The 20,784-nt window shown below is 41.6% G+C and overlaps 1 protein-coding gene across 1 annotated transcript in view; it reads right to left on the bottom strand.

Annotated features, from left to right (window-relative positions):
* The window catches only part of LOC139532198 (1-phosphatidylinositol 4,5-bisphosphate phosphodiesterase delta-4-like), a 29,452-nt gene extending 8,773 nt beyond the window's left edge, over positions 1 to 20,679 (bottom strand). The window contains 9 exon segments of the mRNA XM_071329505.1: positions 344 to 496; positions 1,225 to 1,369; positions 1,566 to 1,767; positions 3,588 to 3,810; positions 3,913 to 4,042; positions 4,284 to 4,512; positions 5,349 to 5,507; positions 9,091 to 9,144; positions 19,447 to 20,679. Coding sequence (XP_071185606.1) covers positions 344 to 496; positions 1,225 to 1,369; positions 1,566 to 1,767; positions 3,588 to 3,810; positions 3,913 to 4,042; positions 4,284 to 4,512; positions 5,349 to 5,507; positions 9,091 to 9,115 — 1,266 coding nt within the window. The 5' untranslated portion in view covers positions 9,116 to 9,144; positions 19,447 to 20,679.
* Between the last annotated feature and the right edge of the window lie 105 nt (positions 20,680 to 20,784).

Below are 20,784 nucleotides of genomic sequence, written 5' to 3'. Positions count from 1 at the left end.
GTGAATTAGACCTCCACTTAAGATGGCAATCAAACTGCATCCAGTTTCAACTGGGATTCCCCCGGGGGAAAGTGGATAGCGCAATAGCTGAGGGGGTCAAAATAACGTGTCTGGACTGCAGCCCATAGCAATTTATATGGGTAAACTCAATATGGCCGCCGGTCCACGCATTGCAGAATGCTGGCTTGAATTGGAATAGTAATGTCCGTTGTAGTAATTGTATTTCGGTGGGACAATTATGTCCCATCACCACCACCATCGCGCTACGTTTGCCCTTGACATGACGTGGTGAGAGTCAGATCAGAGCAGATTACCTGGCTACTGTTCCTGGTGCCTGCCTCACCTCAGGAGAAGGAAAGTTGACGGGTATCTTTCCATCCAGGGTGCTTTTCAGCAGCTTGTCCCCAAGGATGGTGTTGAGGTGTTGGGCCATGACTCGCTGCTGTTCAACACCGCAGTGGTTCTCGGTGGACAGGATGACCGGGTACTCTGATACCTGGGAGGGGAGGAAGGGGGGAGTGAATAATTCAACACTGGACTGCAGCATTCTCCGTGTGAGGAGAAAGGCTATACCTGCTACCAGTCTCTATACACCAGCAGCTTCTTCACTCAGGCAGACATGACAGGGGTCGCATGGAGCAGCCCAGGCCACCATCCAGTTGCAGACAGACAGAGAGTGTGTCCCAAATGGCACCCTCTATGTAGTCCATCCACTACATTCTGGGCTGTCCTGTATGAGTGGCTGCATCCTAAATGGCACCTTATTCCCTATGCAGGACACTACTTTTGACCAGGGCCCTGAAACCCTGACACACAACATGAACCTGGCGGCACGGAGGACAGTTTTGGCACAGGACAGGATAAGTCTTTGACAGGCCGGTCATGTGCTTGTTTACTGTGTGAGGGCTCTGCTTTCTGAAAGGGCCGTGGCTTTGGGATATCATGACGGAATGATCCCCCTCCTGACTCATACACATATAATGAGGTCTGAGTGAGGAGTGTGTTGATACTGCAAGTTCTTGGATTCCTGTGTGCAAAGTACTGCACTGGTAAATGGACCATGAAAATGCTAAACAATGATTGGATCTGAATAGTTAAAAACACCCCTGTATTCTGTACTGATATGTAAACATTATGTCATGATAGTGCAGAGAATACTTGTGAAGCATACCATACAAAGAGGTGTAATCTTGTCATTACAATTTCTTCGGATTAAATAAATACCTTGAAGGCATAGTTTCTCAGTGCATTCACAACATCTTTGAAGAGGATCTTGGAGGTGAAAGTGTGTCCGTGGTAGACGATAGGCTCTCCATTGGGACCGTCCCAACAGTCTACTTCTACACACCGACAGCCTCGCTTCAAAGCCCTAACGAGGAAGAAACAAGTTAAAATTTGGGGACTTTGTCCCAGAGTATATTAATTTGAATGGACAATGATCAATCCCTCAGATTCTGTCTTCCAAAAGTTGTGTCGTAATTCACCTCAAGACAGAGATCACGATCATCTCTCAAGAACGGCCTACTAAGCCTACCCATCAGCCACCACTGGTGTAGAGTGCATACCGTATGTATCCCTCGACACTGCTGTGTCCTCGAAGCTGGTCCTCCATCAGGTATGTGTTGTGTGAAGAGGAGATGAAGTAGTGGTTGAGGGGCTGGGTCATGTGCTGGTACAGGCTCTGTTGTCTGGGGTGGAAGATGGAGCCCTCAGCCGACGCCAGGTACATCAGGAAACCGTCGATAGACATGGCCTTCAGCATCTTGGCTATGGAAAACAAAAACAAAGACAAAAAATGAAAAATTGATATCAGTTCAAACCATATACAGTGGGGCAAAAAAGTATTTAGTCAGCCACCAATTGTGCAAGTTCTCCCACTTAAAAAGATGAGAGAGGCCTGTAATTTTCATAATAGGTACACTTCAACTATGACAGACAAAATGAGAAAAAAAATTCCAGAAAATCACATTGTAGGATTTTTTATGAATTTATTTGCAAATTATGGTGGAAAATAAGTATTTGGTCACCTACAAACAAGCAAGATTTCTGGCTCTCACAGACCTGTAACTTCTTCTTTAAGAGGCTCCTCTGTCCTCCAGTCGTTACCTGTATTAATGGCACCTGTTTGAACTTGTTAGCAGTATAAAAGACACCTGTCCACAACCTCAAACAGTCACACTCCAAACTCCACTATGGCCAAGACCAAAAAACTGTCAAAGGACACCAGAAACAAAATTGTAGACCTGCACCAGGCTGGGAAGACTGAATCTGCAATAGGTAAGCAGCTTGGTTTGAAGAAATCAACTGTGGGAGCAATTATTAGGAAATGGAAGACATACAAGACCACTGATAATCTCCCTCGATCTCACCCCGTGGGGTCAAAATGATCATAAGAACGGTGAGCAAAAATCCCAGAACCACACGGGGGGACCTAGTGAATGACCTGCAGAGAGCTGGGACCAAAGTAACAAAGCCTACCATCAGTAACACACTACGCCGCCAGGGACCTGCAGTGCCAGACGTGTCCCCCTGCTTAAGCCAGTACATGTCCAGGCCCGTCTGAAGTTTGCTAGAGAGCATTTGGATGATCCAGAAGAAGATTGGGAGAATGTCATATGGTCAGATGAAACCAAAATATAACTTTTTGGTAAAAATTCAACTCGTCGTGTTTGGAGGACAAAGAATGCTGAGTTGCATCCAAAGAACACCATACCTACTGTGAAGCATGGGGGTGGAAACATCATGCTTTTGGGCTGTTTTTCTGCAAAGGGACCAGGATGACTGATCCGTGTAAAGGAACGAATGAATGGGGCCATGTATCGTGAGATTTTGAGTGAAAACCTCCTTCCATCAGCAAGGGCATTGAAGATGAAACGTGGCTGGGTCTTTCAGCATGACAATGATCCCAAACACACCGCCCGGGCAACGAAGGAGTGGCTTCGTAAGAAGCATTTCAAGGTCCTGGAGTGGCCTAGCCAGTCTCCAGATCTCAACCCCATAGAAAATCTTTGGAGGGAGTTGAAAGTCCGTGTTGCCCAGCAACAGCCCCAAAACATCACTGCTCTAGAGGAGATCTGCATGGAGGAATGGGCCAAAATACCAGCAACAGTGTGTGAAAATCTTGTGAAGACTTACAGAAAACGTTTGACCTCTGTCATTGCCAACAAAGGGTATATAACAAAGTATTGAGATAAACTTTTGTTATTGACCAAATACTTATTTTCCACCATAATTTGCAAATAAATTCATTAAAGATCCTACAATGTGATTTTCTGGATTTTTTTTCTCATTTTGTCTGTCATAGTTGAAGTGTACCTATGATGAAAATTACAGGCCTCTCTCATCTTTTTAAGTGGGAGAACTTGCACAATTGGTGGCTGACTAAATACTTTTTTGCCCCACTGTATTTATATTTTTCATTACAACCATCATGATATTCATTCAAATATGTTTGTTCTTGGTTGAAATAATAAGAACTGCTTGACCATGATGTTGACCTGATGATATGGTTATTGACCTGATAATTCGTAGGGTGTGATTGTTCAGCTATAGCCACAAATCATGCCAGGGTCAGAGGTCAGTACTACCTGTGTCAGAGGGTTCGTAGCGCTCGATGAGCTGCTGAACCCCGTCCACCTCCTCCAGTTGTTCATCTCTCAGGAACTCCTTCAGGTCCCGCAGAGACAGCTTCTGTCCGTCGCCAGAGTAGTCCTGGAACACCCTGAGAACGTCCTCTCTCTAGGTCAGCATCTTGTAGAACAGGACAAACTCATCATCCTCCAGAGTCCCCGTCTGAGACTTGTCTGCCGTCTGTGTATGAAATGGAGAAAGGTCTTCAGGCCTCAACAGGCACCAGCAATGTACAAGAATCAAAGATATACGGCCTTATTAAGATGACCTCAGGGCTTCTACCATGAAGAGTCGGTGAGCGTGATGTTCGTTCATGTCCACGTTCATCATCTTCAGCAGGACCCTGATCTCCCGGAAGTTCATTCTGCCGTCGTTGTTCTTATCAGCCTTCTTAAACCATTCACAGATCCACCTGGAAATGTCGCTTAAGGGAAACGTCATCATGCTACGGCGAAACCTTAGGAGCTATAACACAGACGATACTCTGCTATACACGTGTATAGTGCACTTCTTAACTTCATTAAGCAAACTAGCGAGGACTATGTGTCGTATTTGCCCAGGTTCCTGTTAAGAACTTTGTGACAACTGTTGATATAGTATACAGGGCTTTGTAAATACATTTGATTGATGGTTTAGCTTGTCAGAAAGGATACTGGTCAAGCTTCTCACTCTCGCCCATGTTCTCCAGGTTCTCGATCAGCTTCCTCATGCCTTTGATCCAGGACTGGGCCTCATCCGCCGAGTCTGCCACCAGGTCCAGGTTGCCACGGCGACCACGGAACACCAAGGTGAAGCAGCGGCCCGGGGGAAACTCGTCTGCGATGCTTAGCAGAACCTCTGACTGGTAGCCCTCACGCACCGTCTCCACGTCACTCACAGAGACTGTTGAAAGGGAGAAGAGAAGCTGAATACTATCTACTTAGGTATCTCTTTAGGTATTCAGCTATCTCCTTAGATTTTCTTTAGGCCCTTTGCTCCACTCGTGGCCAAAGGGAATAAGTCAAGTCTTTAGATACACGGTGAACCCTATAGCCCAATATTATCACTCACTTCAGTGATGATAAAACTAGAGCCCTGCAACGACAAAATTACTCAAAGGAGTGTACAAAACAATAGGAACACCTGCTTTTTCCATGACATAGACTGACCAGGTGAATCCAGGTGTCACTGACCAGGTATCACTTGTTAAATCCACTTCAATCAGTGTAGATGAAGGGGGGAGACAGGTTAAAGAAGGATTTTTAAGCCTTGAGACAATTGAGACATGGATTGTGTGTGTGCCATTCAGAGGGTGAATGAACAGGTTTGAGTGTGTCAAGAACTGCAACATTGCTGGGTTTTTCACGCTCAACAGTTTCCTGTGTGTATCAAGAATGGTCCACGAACCAAAGGACATCCAGCCAACGTGACACAACTGTGGGAAGCACTGGAGTCAACATAGGGCAGCATCCCTGTGGAACGATTTTGACACCTTGTAGAGTCCATACCCCGACGAATTGAGGCTGTTCTGAGGGCGAAAGGGGGTGCAACTCAACATAAGGAAGGTGTTCCTAATGTTTTGTACAGTCAGTGTATAGCCTGCTGCCGAACATAATCTTGATGTGGACAATGATATGATAAGTATCAAATGTGACAAAATGTGTGTCTGTCAGTAGGTGATGTTGTCTAAACATTGCCTAAACATTTTCTAAGCATGTACTGTAAATGTCACTACTCACATGTGGAGTGGGTGTTCCCGGCCTTCTTGGACTTGTACCAGATGGTCATGCAGTCCTCCTGCAGCTTGAAGTAGCGCTGCTTCTTCCAGGTGCGAGACTTAATCTTCCTCATCACCGTGCCAACGATCATGGACTGGAGGTTGTCATCCCCCTGGATACCTGATCAGACACATTAGGGAAAGTTGGAGTCAGGGGCCGAAGTCGAGTAGGAGTCAAGGCCCAGATAACTGTCCTGTCCTGACATACATTATGGCAACCGCTCAATATCAGTCAACAGTAGCCTGGTCCCAGGTCAGTTTGTGCTGTCTTGTCAACTCGTACAGATCTGGGATCAGTCTAAGTGAACAGGACATCCATCTCAGTCTCGCACAGACCCAGAGATTCATACACACTACCCACTGGGCATACACTGGTTCAATCAACGTTGTTATTGTGATGTGGAATCAACGTGGAAAACGTAGAAACATTAAAAAATAATTTTCATCCTATATTCAATATATATTGGGTGGTTGAAATCATATTGAATTTCATATTTGATAGACATATTTTATTTGACCTTGTTTCAATGTTGATGGTAAAATTGTATTTTTGAATCAATGTCATTGTTTCAACATCATGCCATCAACCTAAATAACGAGGTATATCAAAATAAAATGTGAAGGCACAGTCCAACGATTCCTGCCTGAACAGTGACTCCTACTGGTATATGAGGGGGAAATGCACTTCAGTGAGAACAAGTCTACAATCCAGATGGCTACATCTAAACTCAGCAAAAAAAGAAACATCCCTTTTTCAGGACCCTGTCTTTCAAAGATAATTCGTAAAAATCCAAATAACTTCACAGATCTTCATTGTAAAGGGTCTGTAAGTTTCCCACTGTTTCCCATGCTTGTTCAATGAACCATATACAATTAATGAACATGCACCTGTGGAACGGTCGTTAAGACACTAACAGCTTACAGACGGTAGGCAATTAAGGTCACAGTTATGAAAACTTAGGACACTAAAGAGGCCTTTCTACTGACTCTGAAAAACACCAAAAGAAAGATGCCCAGGGTCCCTGCTCATCTGCGTGAACATGCCTTAGGCATGCTGCAAGGAGGCATGCGGACTGCAGATGTGGCCAGGGCAATAAATTGCAATGTCCGTACTGTGAGAACCCTAAGACAGCGCTACAGGGAGACAGCTGATCGTCCTCGCAGTGGCAGACCACATGTACCAACACCTGCACAGGATCAGTACATTCAAACATCACACCTGCGGGACAGGTACAGGATGGGAACAACAACTGCCTGAGTTACACCAGGAACGCACAATCCCTCCGTCAGTACTCAGACTGTCCGCAATAGGCTGAGAGAGGCTGGACTGAGGGCTTGTAGGCCTGTTGTAAGGCAGGTCCTCACCAGACATCACCGGCGACAATGTCGCCTATGGGCACAAACCCCCCGTCGCTGGACCAGACAGGACAGGCAAAAAGTGCTCTTCTCTGACAAGTCGCAATTTTGTCTCACCAGGGGCGATGGCCGGATTCGCGTTTATCGTCAAAGGAATGAGCGTTACACCGAGGCATGTACTCTGGAGCGGGATCGATTTGGAGGTGGAGGGTCCGTCATGGTCTGGGGCAGTGTGTCACAGCATCATCGGACTCAGCTTGTTGTCATTGCAGGCAATCTCAACGCTGTGCGTTACAGGGAAGACATCCTCCTCCCTCATGTGGTACCCTTCCTGCAGGCTCATCCTGACATGACCCTCCAGCATGACAATGCCACCAGCCATACTGCTTGTTCTGTGCGTGATTGCCTGTAAGACAGGAATAACAGTGTTCTGCTATGGCCAGCGAAGAGCCTGGATCTCAATACCATTGAGCACATCTGGGACCTGTTGGATCGGAGGGTGAGGGCTAGGGCCATTCCCCCCAGAAATGTTAGGGAACTTGCAGGTGCCTTGGTGGAAGAGTGGGGTAACATCTCACAGAAAGAACTGGCAAATCTGGTGCAGTCCATGAGGAGGAGATGCACTGCAGTACTTAATGCAGCTGGTGGCCACACCAGATACTGACTGTTGCTTTTGATTTTTACCCTCCCCTTTGTTCAGGGCCACATTATTCAGTTTCTGTTAGTCACATGTCTGTGAAACTTGTTCAGTTTATGTCTCAGTTGTTGAATCTTGTTATGTTCATACAAATATTTAAACATGTTAAGTTTGCTGAAAATAAACGCAGTTGACAGTGAGAGGACGTTTCTTTTTTTCCTGAGTTTATGTACTGTACTTGGAAACAAGCTGTGTTCGTTTCAGCTGAGCTCTTATGTAAACACATTTTGACACTGATCAGCTTCCATACTCATTTGCGTATACTACCTAAATAACCCTGACCCGAACATATCAATCATTCATTTGTAGACAAATTGGATATTGAATTGTGAACGCAATTGATATGTTGGATTCACATCTCCATCTCAACCAAAAATCTAAGTTGAAGAATAGCACTAAATCAAATCAAACTTTAAATGAACTTCACATAAAGTTTGATTTAGTCCTATTCTTCAACTTAGATTTTTGGTTGAGATGGCGACATGAATCCAACATATTAATAATAATAATTAATAATAATATTAATAACCACCATCCTTCATATAAAAGACAATATCCAAAGGTAAAAGTATATTTTTAATGAAATGAATTTGGCATCCTATTTATAGGGCTAATGGCAACTACTTCCAAAGATCCAATCAACCATGGATGAATGATAGTATACCAAGCTACATGTTGAAATTATGGGCTGCATTTACACAGGCAGCCCAATTCTGATATTGTTTCCACTAATTGGTATTTTTACCAATCACATCAGCTCTTTTTCAGAGCTAATCTAATTGGTAAAAAGACCAATTAGTGAAAATAAAATATCAGAATTGGTCTGCCTGTTTAAATGCAGCCAAAGTGTCCTTTGTTGGGCAAATCAGGTGTCAATGTTGCTTACATAAAGTTAGAGGAGTTACTTTAAAAACTATTTAACGTCATTTAGGTAGTCAACACAAATGAGTATGGAAATTGATCAATGTCAAAATGTGTTGAGATGATAGCTCAGCTAAAACGAACACAGCTTGTTTCCAAAGCTGAACTGGGTACAAAGCGGTAGGCATCTAGATGGTGGACTTGTTCTCACTGAAATGCATTACCCCTCATATACCAGTAGGAGTCCCTGTTCAGGCAGAAATTGTTGGACTTTGTCTTCACATGTCATTTCAATATACCTCTTTATTTAGGTTGAAACGATGACGTTGATTCAAACATACCATTTTACTACAACATTGAAACAAGGTCAATTAAAATATGTCTAATCAAATCTAAAATTCGACATAATTTCAATCACCCAATTGAATATACAATCAAAAATATTTTTTGCGTTTCTATGTGGAATTTTAAACTCAATTTCAACAAATACATAGTTCTGATGATTATGTTGAAATTAGATTGATGTAACAACCTGTTAATCAGGTTAAGTCAATGTATTTCAGTTTAAGTTTTACCCTAATTTCAATGTTTATAAAGCTGGTTGAAATTAGATGACATTTTTCAAATCCAATGTATTTTCATGTTGATTCCACATGACAAATTACGTTGAAACAACGTTGATTCAACCAGTGTGTGCCCAGTGGGTATTGTTTTGATCAATTTATTTAGATCAATATGCATATATTTTATATTTTTGGTATCCAACTTTAAGTCTCAAGAATAAACTTACGCAGGTCACTTCCCGTAGAAGCCATTGATGGTTGTTTTACGCTTTTTCCATCTGCTGCCCAGCAAAAAGGTTGACAATAAAATGTATGGTAAGACATCAGAACGTGTGAAGAGAGGATAGGTGCTAGGATGAGATGGGATGAAAGCAAAGTTGTAATATTTTACAACCAAATGATAGTTCACAGTGGTATAATTAATACTTAGAATGTCATATTCAAACTACAGCAGACTTGATATAAATGAATAATACCTATTTTGTATCACTCCCTGACTTTGCCAGAGCAGTTTTTGGATTTGACTCTCAACCTGTTGAGTTCAATTACATTTCTTGAATTGACTGAATTTAAATGGAATTGAACCCAATTTTATGGGTTATTCTCACCAAACTGACATTTGACACACAAATTCTCAAGAGATCACTGAGATTCTTTTGGATCTATGATCACTGATATTTTCTTAAAAAGGCATGGTTGGTTAAGGGCTTGTAAGTAAGCATTTCACGGTAAGGTCTACAACTGTTGTATTTGGCAGATGCGACAAATAAAATTGGATTTCTTTACTTATCTATTTCATCATAATTATTTTATTTTCTCTGATATTATGCATTTTACAACAATTTCCACAACTACCAATGTAACAATTGTCATTACCGCAACAGTTTGGATGGACTCACTTTGTGTGGAATAATAGTGCTTAACACGATTTTTGAATGACTATCTCATGTCTGTACACCACACACACACATCTGTAAGGTCCCTCAGTCGAACAGTGAATTTCAAACAGATTCAACAACAAAGACCAGGGAGGTTTTCCATTGCCTCACAAAGAAGGGCACCTACTGGTAGATGGTTAAATTTTTTAAAAAGCAGACATTGAATATCCCTTTGAGCATGGTGAAGTTATTAATTACACTTTGGATGGTGTAGCAATACACCCAGTCACTACAGGCATCCTTCCAGACTCAGTTGCCGGAGAGGAAGGATTTCCCCATGATTTCACCATGAGGCCAATGTTGACTTTAAAACAGTTAGAGAATTTAATAGCTGTGATAGGAGAAAACTGAGGATGGATCAACAACATTGTAGTTACTCCACACTAATTGACAGAGGGAAAAGGAAGCTTGTACAGAATGCAAATATTCCAAAACATGCATCCTGTTTGCAACAAGACAATAAAGTAATACTGCAAAAACATGTGGCAAAGCAATTCACTTATGACCTGAATACAAAATGTTATGTTTGGGGCAAATCCAATATATCACATTACTGAGAACCATTCTCCATATTTTCAAGCATAGTGGTGGCTGCATCATGTTATGGGTATGCTTGTAATCGTTAAGGACTGGGGAGTTTTTCAGGATAGAAAATAAACAAAATGGAGGGAAGCACAGGCAAAATCCTAGAGGAAAAGATGAATTCACCATTCAGCAGGACAATAACCTAAAACAAACACAAGGCCAAATCTACACTGGAGTTTCTTACCAAGAAGACAGTGAATGTTCCTGGGTGGCCAAGTTACAGTTTTGACTAAAATCTGCTTGAAAATCTATGGCAAGACCTGAATGGTTGTCTAGCAATGATCAACAACCAGAGGTTATTCTAACATGTATTGACTCAGGGGGTTGAATACTTGCACTTTGACATGAGTATTTTCTGTAGATGGTTGACAAAAAATTTCAATTAAATCCATTCAACTTTGTAGCAACATTTTGAAAAAGTCAAGGGATGTGAATACTTGCTGACGGCACTGTAAGTACTATAATTACATGCATGTATTTTCAAAAGTAACAAGTAAAATAATGTATCCAAGGTCTTTACAGGTAATATTGGTGTATTAGGATGTGGATATTTGTGGTTCAAATTATTATAGATATATTTCTGGATTGAATGGGATCCTTAGTACAAACGGTATAACACAATATGCCTATAAAGTATCTAAATATGTGAGATATGAACCAAAAACTGTCTTGGGATAGATTTAAGAAGTGGTCCTAGTAAATAAATAGTTACCAGTACAGCACAACCATTGATTATACTGAAATGAAGGTTCTCTTTACAGAAACAGACCAACATTTTGTTTTGGTAATGAGAGCCCCTTAGCTCAATCTGCAAATAATAGGTGACAGGCAACAATTGACCACATCAATAAAGCCCATTCAAGCATCCATGTTGGTAAGGTAATGGTTCTCAGACTTTTCCCCAATTTGAGCTTTTTAGCCATTTCGAAAAGTGGGGTAAAGGGGGTTGTGTTGTTATGTGTTAATAACATTTAGACTACGTTACCCAGCAGTCTATGCGGGCGCTGGAGAAGGTGGAAGAATTCTTTGTTGATTCTGTGGAAATATGCAATGCAGTAAATGCTGAATGGATTGTGCCAGTGACTGTGAATGAAACTGTAATACCATTCAAGCTTGATACTGGAGCACAGGTAAACCTGTTATCGCTGGATGACTACAAAACACTGAAGGTGAAGAGCAAAATACACCCGGTGAAAATTAAGGTTACTGGTTATACTGGGGAGAACGTACCAGTCAAAGGTAGCTGCATAGTAACTTTACAGCACAAAGGAAAACAGTTCAGAGCACAGCTGCTGATTGTGGAAAAGAGTGTACAGCCTATTCTAGGAATCAATGCATGTGAAAAGCTCAATTTGTTGAAAAGAGTGTATGTAGTGACATCACAGACTGAAAATGACCAAGAACCAATACTGGCTGAGGATGAGGATGTGTTTGAGGGTCTTGGATGTTTACCAGGAGAACACAAAATATGTACTGATGACAAAATTACTCCAGTTGTAGAAAAGTTCCATTTGCACTAAGGAAGAAACTCAAAGAGGAGCTCGGACGCATGGAAAAGATGGACGTCATCACAAAAATGGATGAACCTACAGACTGGGTAAGCTCACTGGTTATTGTGGTGAAAAAGAATGGCGATCTCAGGATATGTCTAGACCCGAGAGATCTCAACAAAGCAATCAAGAGAGAGCATTTCAAGTTGCCAACCAGAGAAGAGATAATGTCGCAGTTTGCTGGAGCAAAGTAGTTCAGTAAGCTTGATGCCTCATCAGGATTCTGGCAAATGAAGCTAGATGATGCAAGCTCAAGGCTATGCACATTCAACACACCTGAGGGCAGGTACAGATTTCTTCGTCTACCATATGGGATTCTCTCAGCGCCAGAGGTCTACCACAAGACAATCCACATGATCTTCGAGCACATTCCAGGAGTGGAGACTATGATGGAATACATCATCATCTGGGGGTCCACAAAAGAAGAACACGATGCGAGAGTGAGACAAGTGCTGGACCTGACACGGAAAGTCAACCTAAAACTAAACAAGGACAAATGCGAGTTTGGTGTGAAAACACTTACATTCGTGGGAGATGTACTTTCAGAGGACGGAGTCAAACCAGACCCGAGGAAAACATCAGCCATCAACAACATGGAGCGCCCGAAGAACAAGGACGATGTGAGACGCTTCATCGGCATGATCGCCTACCTTGCAAAGTTCATACCTCAACTGTCAGCACAGTCCGCTCCACTCAGATGTCTTCTGGAACAGAAAACTGAATGGGAATGGTCCCATGAACAGGAAAACTGCTTCAAAAACCTAAAGAAGACAATCACAGAAGAGCCAGTGCTCAGGTTCTATGATCCAGAGAAAAGCACAAGGATTTCTGCAGACTTGTCACAGTTTGGCCTGGGAGCAGTTCTTCTGCAACAGCATGACGACACATGGCAACCCGTCGTGTATGCGTCCAAAGCCTTGACAGGCGCAGAGACAAGGTATGCACAAATAGAGAAAGACCTACTGGCAAGCACATACGCTTGCGAAAGGTTTCACCAATACGTCTACGGACAAGACTTCGAAGTAGAAACCGACCACAAACCATTGGTGTCAATCATGTCTAAGCCACTGAATGATTGTCCAATGAGAATCCAGAGAATGTTGATCAGACTGCAAAAGTATGATGTGAAGATGATCTATACCCCCGGGAAAGTTCATGTTCGCCGCCGACACTCTTTCTCGAGCAGTCGACAAGAAGGAGAGCTTCGACACACCGAAAAACACTGAGATTCAGGTCTACGTCGACATGATCGTAGCATCACTTCCTGTGTCTTCTGAGAGAATGGAGCAGATCAAAAGAGAGACCGCAGCTGACCAAACAATGACAGAGTTGAAAGAAACAACACTGATAGGATGGCCTGCACAGAAAAACAACTGTCCAAGGAGAATATAGGATTACTGGATGTGCAGAGCAGAGCTCACCGTTGTGGATGACATAGTGTAAAAAAGGCAACAAGATTGTCATTCCCATGACACTACGCAAAGAAATGCTACAGAAAATACACGAGGGCCACTTGGGTGAGGAAAAATGCAAACGACGAGCACGAGAAGTAATGTACTGGCCAAGAATGAACCCGGAAATCAGCCAGACCACTGCTTCATGTGAACTGTGTTTGACCTACAGGCCAAAGCAGCAAGCAGAGCCGCTAATGCCTCATCCAGTACCCAACAGACCCTACTACAAAGTTGGAGTTGACCTTTTTGACTGCAATGGCAAAAGTCACATTGTTGTTACCGACTACTACTCAAACTACCCTGAAGTAGCAACACTGCCAACGACCTCCAGCAAAGCTGTAATCACCTACCTGAAATCAGTCTTTGCAAGACATGGGGTTGCGTCTGAACTGTACTAAAAAAAACTGTACTAAAAAAATAAAAAATAAAAAAGGGGCACCTGGACTGAATGTTTTGTTAATGTGAAAAGAAATAGAGCCACGATAGAGTATTGTTGGACAGACTATATTTAGTTGAAAAAATATAAAAAATTTCAGGATTTTTTTTGGGGGGGGGAAATAAATGTGTTATTGAAAATTGCATGTTATGCACATTGAGTAAACAAATGTGATGTGACATGTGTAGTGACATAGAAAAGTAGTTTTCTTTTAAAGGAAAGAAGATGTGTTGTTATGTGTTAATAACATTTAGACTATGTTACCCAGCAGGATATGTGGGCGCGGGAGATGGTTGAAGAATGCCTTGCATGGCTAAACATGGAGTTTTCTAGCTGAAGTATATGTTCATTAAAAGTAGTTAAACCTACGCCCCGGGTTGTCATTATATAAGGAACAAACATAACAGGGGTGTTTGAGAAATAGAACCTCATTCTGAAGGCATATAAGCAAATAAATTACCTTAACTTTTGCTCATCTAAGGACTACTCCTGTAGATGATGCGTCATAGGTGAATAAAACTTTATTTAAAAATTGTAGTTATACAGGAACTTGAAAAAGTGTTATGGTAATGAGACATGTCCACAGACACTGTTTTTGAGTAATAAATATTATATATACACTACCGTTCAAAAGTTTGGGGTCACTTAGAAATGTTCTTGTTTTTGAAAGGAAAGCAAGTTTTTTGTCCATTAAGATAACATAAAATTGATCAGAAATACAGTGTAGACATTGTTAATGTTGTAAATGACGATTGTAGCTGGAAACGGCAGATTTTTTAATGGAATATCTACATAGGCATACAGAGGCCCATTATCAGCAACCATCAGTCCAGTGTTCCAATGGCACGTTGTGTTAGCTAATCCAAGTTTATAATTTTAAAAGGCTAATTGATCATTAGAAAACCCTTTTGCAATTATGTTAGCACAGCTGAAAACTGTTGTCCTGATTAAAGAAGCAATAAAACTGGCCTTCTTTAGACTAGTTGAGTATCTGGAACATCAGCATTTGTGGGTTCGATTACAGGCTCAAAATAGCCAGAAACAAATCAATTTATTCTGAAACTCGTCAGACTATTCATGTTCTGAGAAATTAAGGCTATTCTATGTGAGAAATTGCCAAGAAACTGAAGATCTTGTACAATGCTGTGTACTACTCCCTTCACAGAACAGCATAAACTGGCTCTAACCAGAATAGAAAGAGGAGTGGGAGGCCCCTGTGCACAACTGAGCAAGAGGACAAGTACATTAGAGTGTCTAGTTTGAGAAACAGACGCCTCACAAGTCCTCAACTGGCAGCTTCATTAAATAGTACCCGCAAAACACCAGTCTCAACGTCAACAGTGAAGAGGCGACTCCGGGAGGCTGGCCTTCTAGGCAGAGTTCCTCTGTCCAGTGTCTGTGTTCTTTTGCACATCATAATCTTTTATTTTTATTGGCCAGTCTGAGATATGGATTTTTCTTTGCAACTCTGCCTAGAAGGCCAGCACCCCAATCTTGATCCCAAACTTTCGAACGTTAGTGTAGTTTCATGTAGTATACAATTGTTAGGATTTATGGACAAACTACACCATCATTTTTTGTGTTTTATTAAAATAAGTAAGGTTTTTGTAAAGTAGAATTTTAGAAAAATTACCCAAGAATTTAATCTGGACGCATATCGGTAACGAGAATTTGTGGTGAAAGTGTACAAAATCCAGGCACATTTTTTAGATTGATTTAAAACAAGAAACTGCCAAAAACTAGGCATCTTAGTCTTCAGAATGATAGATTATTTTTGCAGATGCGTCATGGTTTTGTAACAATTTGCTACAGACATGTTTAAACTGGTTTCATGAGAATCACCCCAATGCTGCACAGCACAGCACTTTTTAAGTCCAGGATCAGCAGCCTCTTTGTCCAACCCTCATCGTCCAAACTTCCTCCATTTAGCCTGTACCAGCCGGGTGGAAAGCACCAGCTCTGTTTTGCTGTGTCATGTTTTCACTGAGTAGTCAGTCTATGACTTTGTCCTCTTCTTGTTTTGAGAGGAGGAATTCTGAGGGCAGCAGACACACATGTTTTTTCATCTCTGCCATTGTTTGGAATGGCATTCCATTCACTCATTTTAGCAATCCTATCTAGGTAGATTGATGAACAATGTATAAAAATAGTTTATAATCCGCTTATCAACCTTTGCAGTGGTACTCAAACCCATCTAAAATAATGTCTGGTGGGACAAGAGTTTAATCCCTGTCCCAGGAAATGATCTCACACCTGGCCACGTTCATGACTGATAACATCATCACACCCCAAAACAAATGGAAACACTTCTGATAGCATTCTCACTGAGAAACGTTCGTTGAACAATGTGCAGTATATGGTTGGTTTGCATATTAACACACCTATCAAACCTTTGAACTTCCAGAGCCAAAAGCAATACAAAGTTAATGTAAAGCTATTCCATTTGCTTAATCTCATTTGAATGATTCATTGTAAAACTGTGTCCCACCTGCCATCACAACACTCAAACATCACTTATGCTATGCTGTTCTATTTGCAGTATGTTTAGCAATTGAGTTTCATTATTCATGTCCCCTGTTGCTAATACCTTTTTTAAGTCTTCCTGTCCTCTTCTCATTCTTTGTCAAATAGCCCTTAGACAGTGTGTGTTGGATCATTGTCCTGTTGAAAAACAAATGATAGTCCCATTGCTGCAGAATGCTCTGGTAGCCATGCTGGTTAAGTGTGGCTTGAATTCTAAATAAATCACAGACCGTGTCACCAGCAAAGCATCCCCACACTACCTCCTCCATGCTTCACGGTGGGAACCACACATGCGGAGATCATCCATTTACCTACTCTGCGTCTCACAAAGACACGCAGTTGTAACCAAAAATCTCAGATTTGGACTCATTAGATCAAAGGAGAGATTTCCACCGGTCTAATGTCCATTGCTTGTGTTTCTTGGCCCAAGCAAGTCTCTTCTTCTTATTCGTGTCCTTTAGTAGTGGTTTCTTTTCAGCAACTCGACCATGAAGGCCTGATTCACGCAGTCTCCTCTGAACGGTTTATGTTGAGAGGGGTTTGTTGCTTGAACTCTATGAAGCATTTATTTGGGCTGCAATTTCTGAGGTTGGTAACTCTAGTGAACTTATTCTCTGCAGCAAAGGTAACTCTGGGACGGCCCTCATAAGAGCCAGTTTCATAATAGCGCTTGATGGTTTTTGCGACTGCACTTGAAGAAACTTTCAAAGTTCTTTAAATTTGTTGTAAAGTAATAATGAGCTGTCGTTTCTCTTTCCTTATTTGAGCTGTTCTTGCCATAATATGGACCATGGTCTTTTACCAAATAGGGCTTTCTTCTGTATAACACCGCTACCTTTTCACAACACAACAGATTGGCTCAAACACATTAAGGAAAAAGATTCCACAATTGAACTTTTAACAAGGCCCACCTGTTAATTGAAATGCATTCCAGGTGACTACCTCATGAAGCTGGTTGAGAGAATGCCAAGAGTGTGCAAAGCTGTCATCAAGGCAATGGGTGGCTACTTTGAAGAGTCTCTAATATAAAATATATTTTGATTTTTTTAACACTTTTTTGGTTACTACATGATTCCATGTTTTTTTTCATAGTTTTGATGTCTTCACTATTCTACAATGTATTTAAAAAATATATATATATACAGTTGAGTTCGGAAGTTTACATGCACTTAGGTTGGAGTCATTACAACTCGTTTTTCAATCACTCCACAAATTTCTTGTTAACAAACTATAGTTTTGGCAAGTCGGTTAGGACATCTACTTTGTGCATGACACAAGTCATTTTTTTCAAGAATTGTTTCCAGACAGATTATTTCACTTATTATTCACTGTATCACAATTCCAGTGGGTCAGAAGTTTACATTCACTAAGTTGACTGTGCCTTTAAACAGCTTGGAAAATTCCAGAAAATTATGTCATGGCTTTAGAAGCTTCTGATAGGCTAATTGACATAATTTGAGTCAATTGGAGGTGTACATGTGGATGTATTTCAAGGCCTACCTTCAAACTCACTGCCTCTTTGCTTGACATCATGGGAAAATCAAAAGAAATCAGCCAAGACCTCAGAAAAAATTGTAGACCTCCACAAGTCTGGTTCATCCTTGGGAGCAATTTCCAAACGCCTGAAGGTACCACGTTCATCTGTACAAACAATAGTACGCAAGTATAAACATCATGGTACCACGCAGCCGTCCTACCGCTCAGGAAGGAGACGTCTTCTGCCTCCTAGAGATGAACGTCCAGGGTGCGAAAAGTGCAAATGAATCCCAGAACAACAGCAAAAGACCTTGTGAAGATGCTGGAGGAAACAGGTACAAAAGTATCTATATCCACAGTAAAACGAGTCCTATGTCGACATAACCTGAAAGGGAGCTCAGCAAGGAAGAAGCCACTGCTCCGAAACTGCAATAAAAAAGCCAGACTACGGTTTAAAACTGCACATGGGGTCAAAGATCGTAATTGTGGTAGAAATGTCCTCTGGTCTGATGAAACAAAAATAAAACTGTAAGGCCATAATGACCATCGTTATGTTTGGAGGAAAAAGGGGAGGCTTGCAAGTAGAAGAACACCACCTCAACCGTGAAGCACAGGGGTGGTACCATCATGTTGTGGGGGTGCTTTGCTGCAGGAGGGACTGGTGTGGATATATTGAAGCAACATCTCAAGACATCAGTCAGGAAGTTAAAGCTTGGTCGCAAATGGGTCTTCCAAATGGACAATGACCCCAAGCATACTTCCAAAGTTGCGGCAAACTGGCTTAAGGACAACAAAGTCAAGGTGTTGGAGTGGACATCACAAAGCCCTGACCTCAATCCTATAGAAAATGTGTGGGCAGAACTGAAAAAGCATGTGCGAGCAAGGTCTACACACCTGACTGAGTTACACCATCTCTGTCAGGAGGAATGGGCCAAAATTCACCCAACTTATTGTGGGAAGCTTGTGGAAGGCTATCCGAAACATTTATAAATCAATAAATCCTTCTCTACTATTATTCTGACATTTCACATTCTTAAAATAGGGAATTTTTACTAGGATTAAATGTCAGGAATTGTGAAAAACTGAGTTTAAATGTATTTGGCTAAGGTGTATGTAAACTTCCGACTTCAACTGTATATTTAACTAAGCAAGTCAGTTAAGACAAAATCTTATTTACAAGGACGGCCTACCCTGTAGAAAATGTAAAATGTAGAAAAATAAAGAAAAACCCTTGAATGAGTAGGTGTGTCCAAACTTTTGACTGGTACTGTGTGTATATATATATATATATATACACACATACATTTTGTTGTCCAAACTATCCTCTCCACTGATTCCATTTCTTCTACGTCTTCTAAATCTCTCTGTCATACCGTCTGACCACATCATTTCACTGGGTTCAGAAAAACTAAAACAAAACCATTTCTCACAAATAATTGAATTCATCCTCACTAAGAACCCTGCAACACATTTAAATGATGTTACTAATTGAGGCTTATATTACAGTCACGTTTTTCTCTACATACAACAGTAAGTAGGCTAGCAAACATGGAGGAATGAATGTATTTACAGACATAAAATGAAGAGACAGCAGGTAGAGAGAGGATAGCTACTGACTCACCCGATGGAGGGGCATCTCAGCCGGGTCCAGGTGGGTGCTGTGCCTGTTGTGGTTCTGGAGCTTGAGACAGGGAGGGGAGCTGGCCCTGTCCCTGTCTGTCTGGGTCAGCTCTGACCGTGCATGTCGCTGTGGAGCGCTGAGAGAGGCAGGCAGGGATAGCTGATCCTTACTGAGTCAACACAGCGGTCAGACACACCCTCTATCCCTCCCTCCATTCATCCAACCTCATCTTTGTTTCGTTTTTTTTCCATTCAAAGGGTCCTCTTTAGTGTTAAATGGCCAGTCAGTTTGAAAGATCAAGTACCTGAGCCAACAGCCCAGATGTTATTACTTTAAGCTTCAGCTACACATTTTAGGTCTTCTTTTGATCCATAAAAAAGGCACTATTCATTCATAAATGAGGTGAAAGGTTATGTAGGCACCCCAAACTGAACAACTGGGGTCATACTTTTCCATAAATGACTATCCCCATGTTACCAACATTACTCTACTGTATATACAGCATATCACACATCATTGTGCTTATTTTGTATACACACTGTTTAAGGACTTTTAAAACAGAACTTAACCATGTTAACATGTTGACAAAGACAACTAAACCTGCTGCAATGAGCCCAAGTGAACCCACACGAAGAAGCTTCAAGCTACCAACAGACAGGGGGCAAGTACATCATCAAAGATGCAGTACCCTCACACTTGGCACATCAGGTCAGTGTTTTTAGAACAATGCATAAGCCAGCCTAAGGGTCAGAGGAGAGTTTAAAGAGCAAAGACGCATTACTCAATGTTTTTTTTAACCTTTATTTAACTAGGCAAGTCAATAAAGAACAAATTCTTATATACAATGACGACGTACCGGGAACAGTGTGTTAACTGTTCAGGGGCAGAACGACAGATTTTTACCTTGTCAGCTCGGGGATTCGATCCAGCAACCTTTCGGTTACTGGCCCAACGCTCTAACTAGGCTACCTGCCACCCCAAGTTCACATGCTTTGCCACTGACAGAGAACAAGGTTGTGTTGAGGCCGGAGTTACCTCTACAGTTGAGCACTGAGAATATTAACTTATCTTTCTGTGGCCGAGTTCCAGGTTCCAGAGCATCAATAATACACTGCAGCAGCTCAGGTTTCACATAGATGGACAGGGCCAAGGCTCAAATGGGGGGGGGTCCCTTAATCTGTCAACACTGAAGCATACCAACACGTTTACTTGCAACCTCTAATGTACACAATACAGGTTGATTTCAGTTCATTTCCACACACTAGCCTATTTGAGATGTGTATATCAATTACACATCCATGTAAACTACAAAGCAGTCACTTTGTAATATGTTATTTC

Source organism: Salvelinus alpinus, chromosome 10, assembly GCF_045679555.1.
Source record: "Salvelinus alpinus chromosome 10, SLU_Salpinus.1, whole genome shotgun sequence".
Lineage (NCBI taxonomy): Eukaryota > Metazoa > Chordata > Actinopteri > Salmoniformes > Salmonidae > Salvelinus > Salvelinus alpinus.
This window is presented reverse-complemented; position numbering and strand designations above follow the sequence as displayed.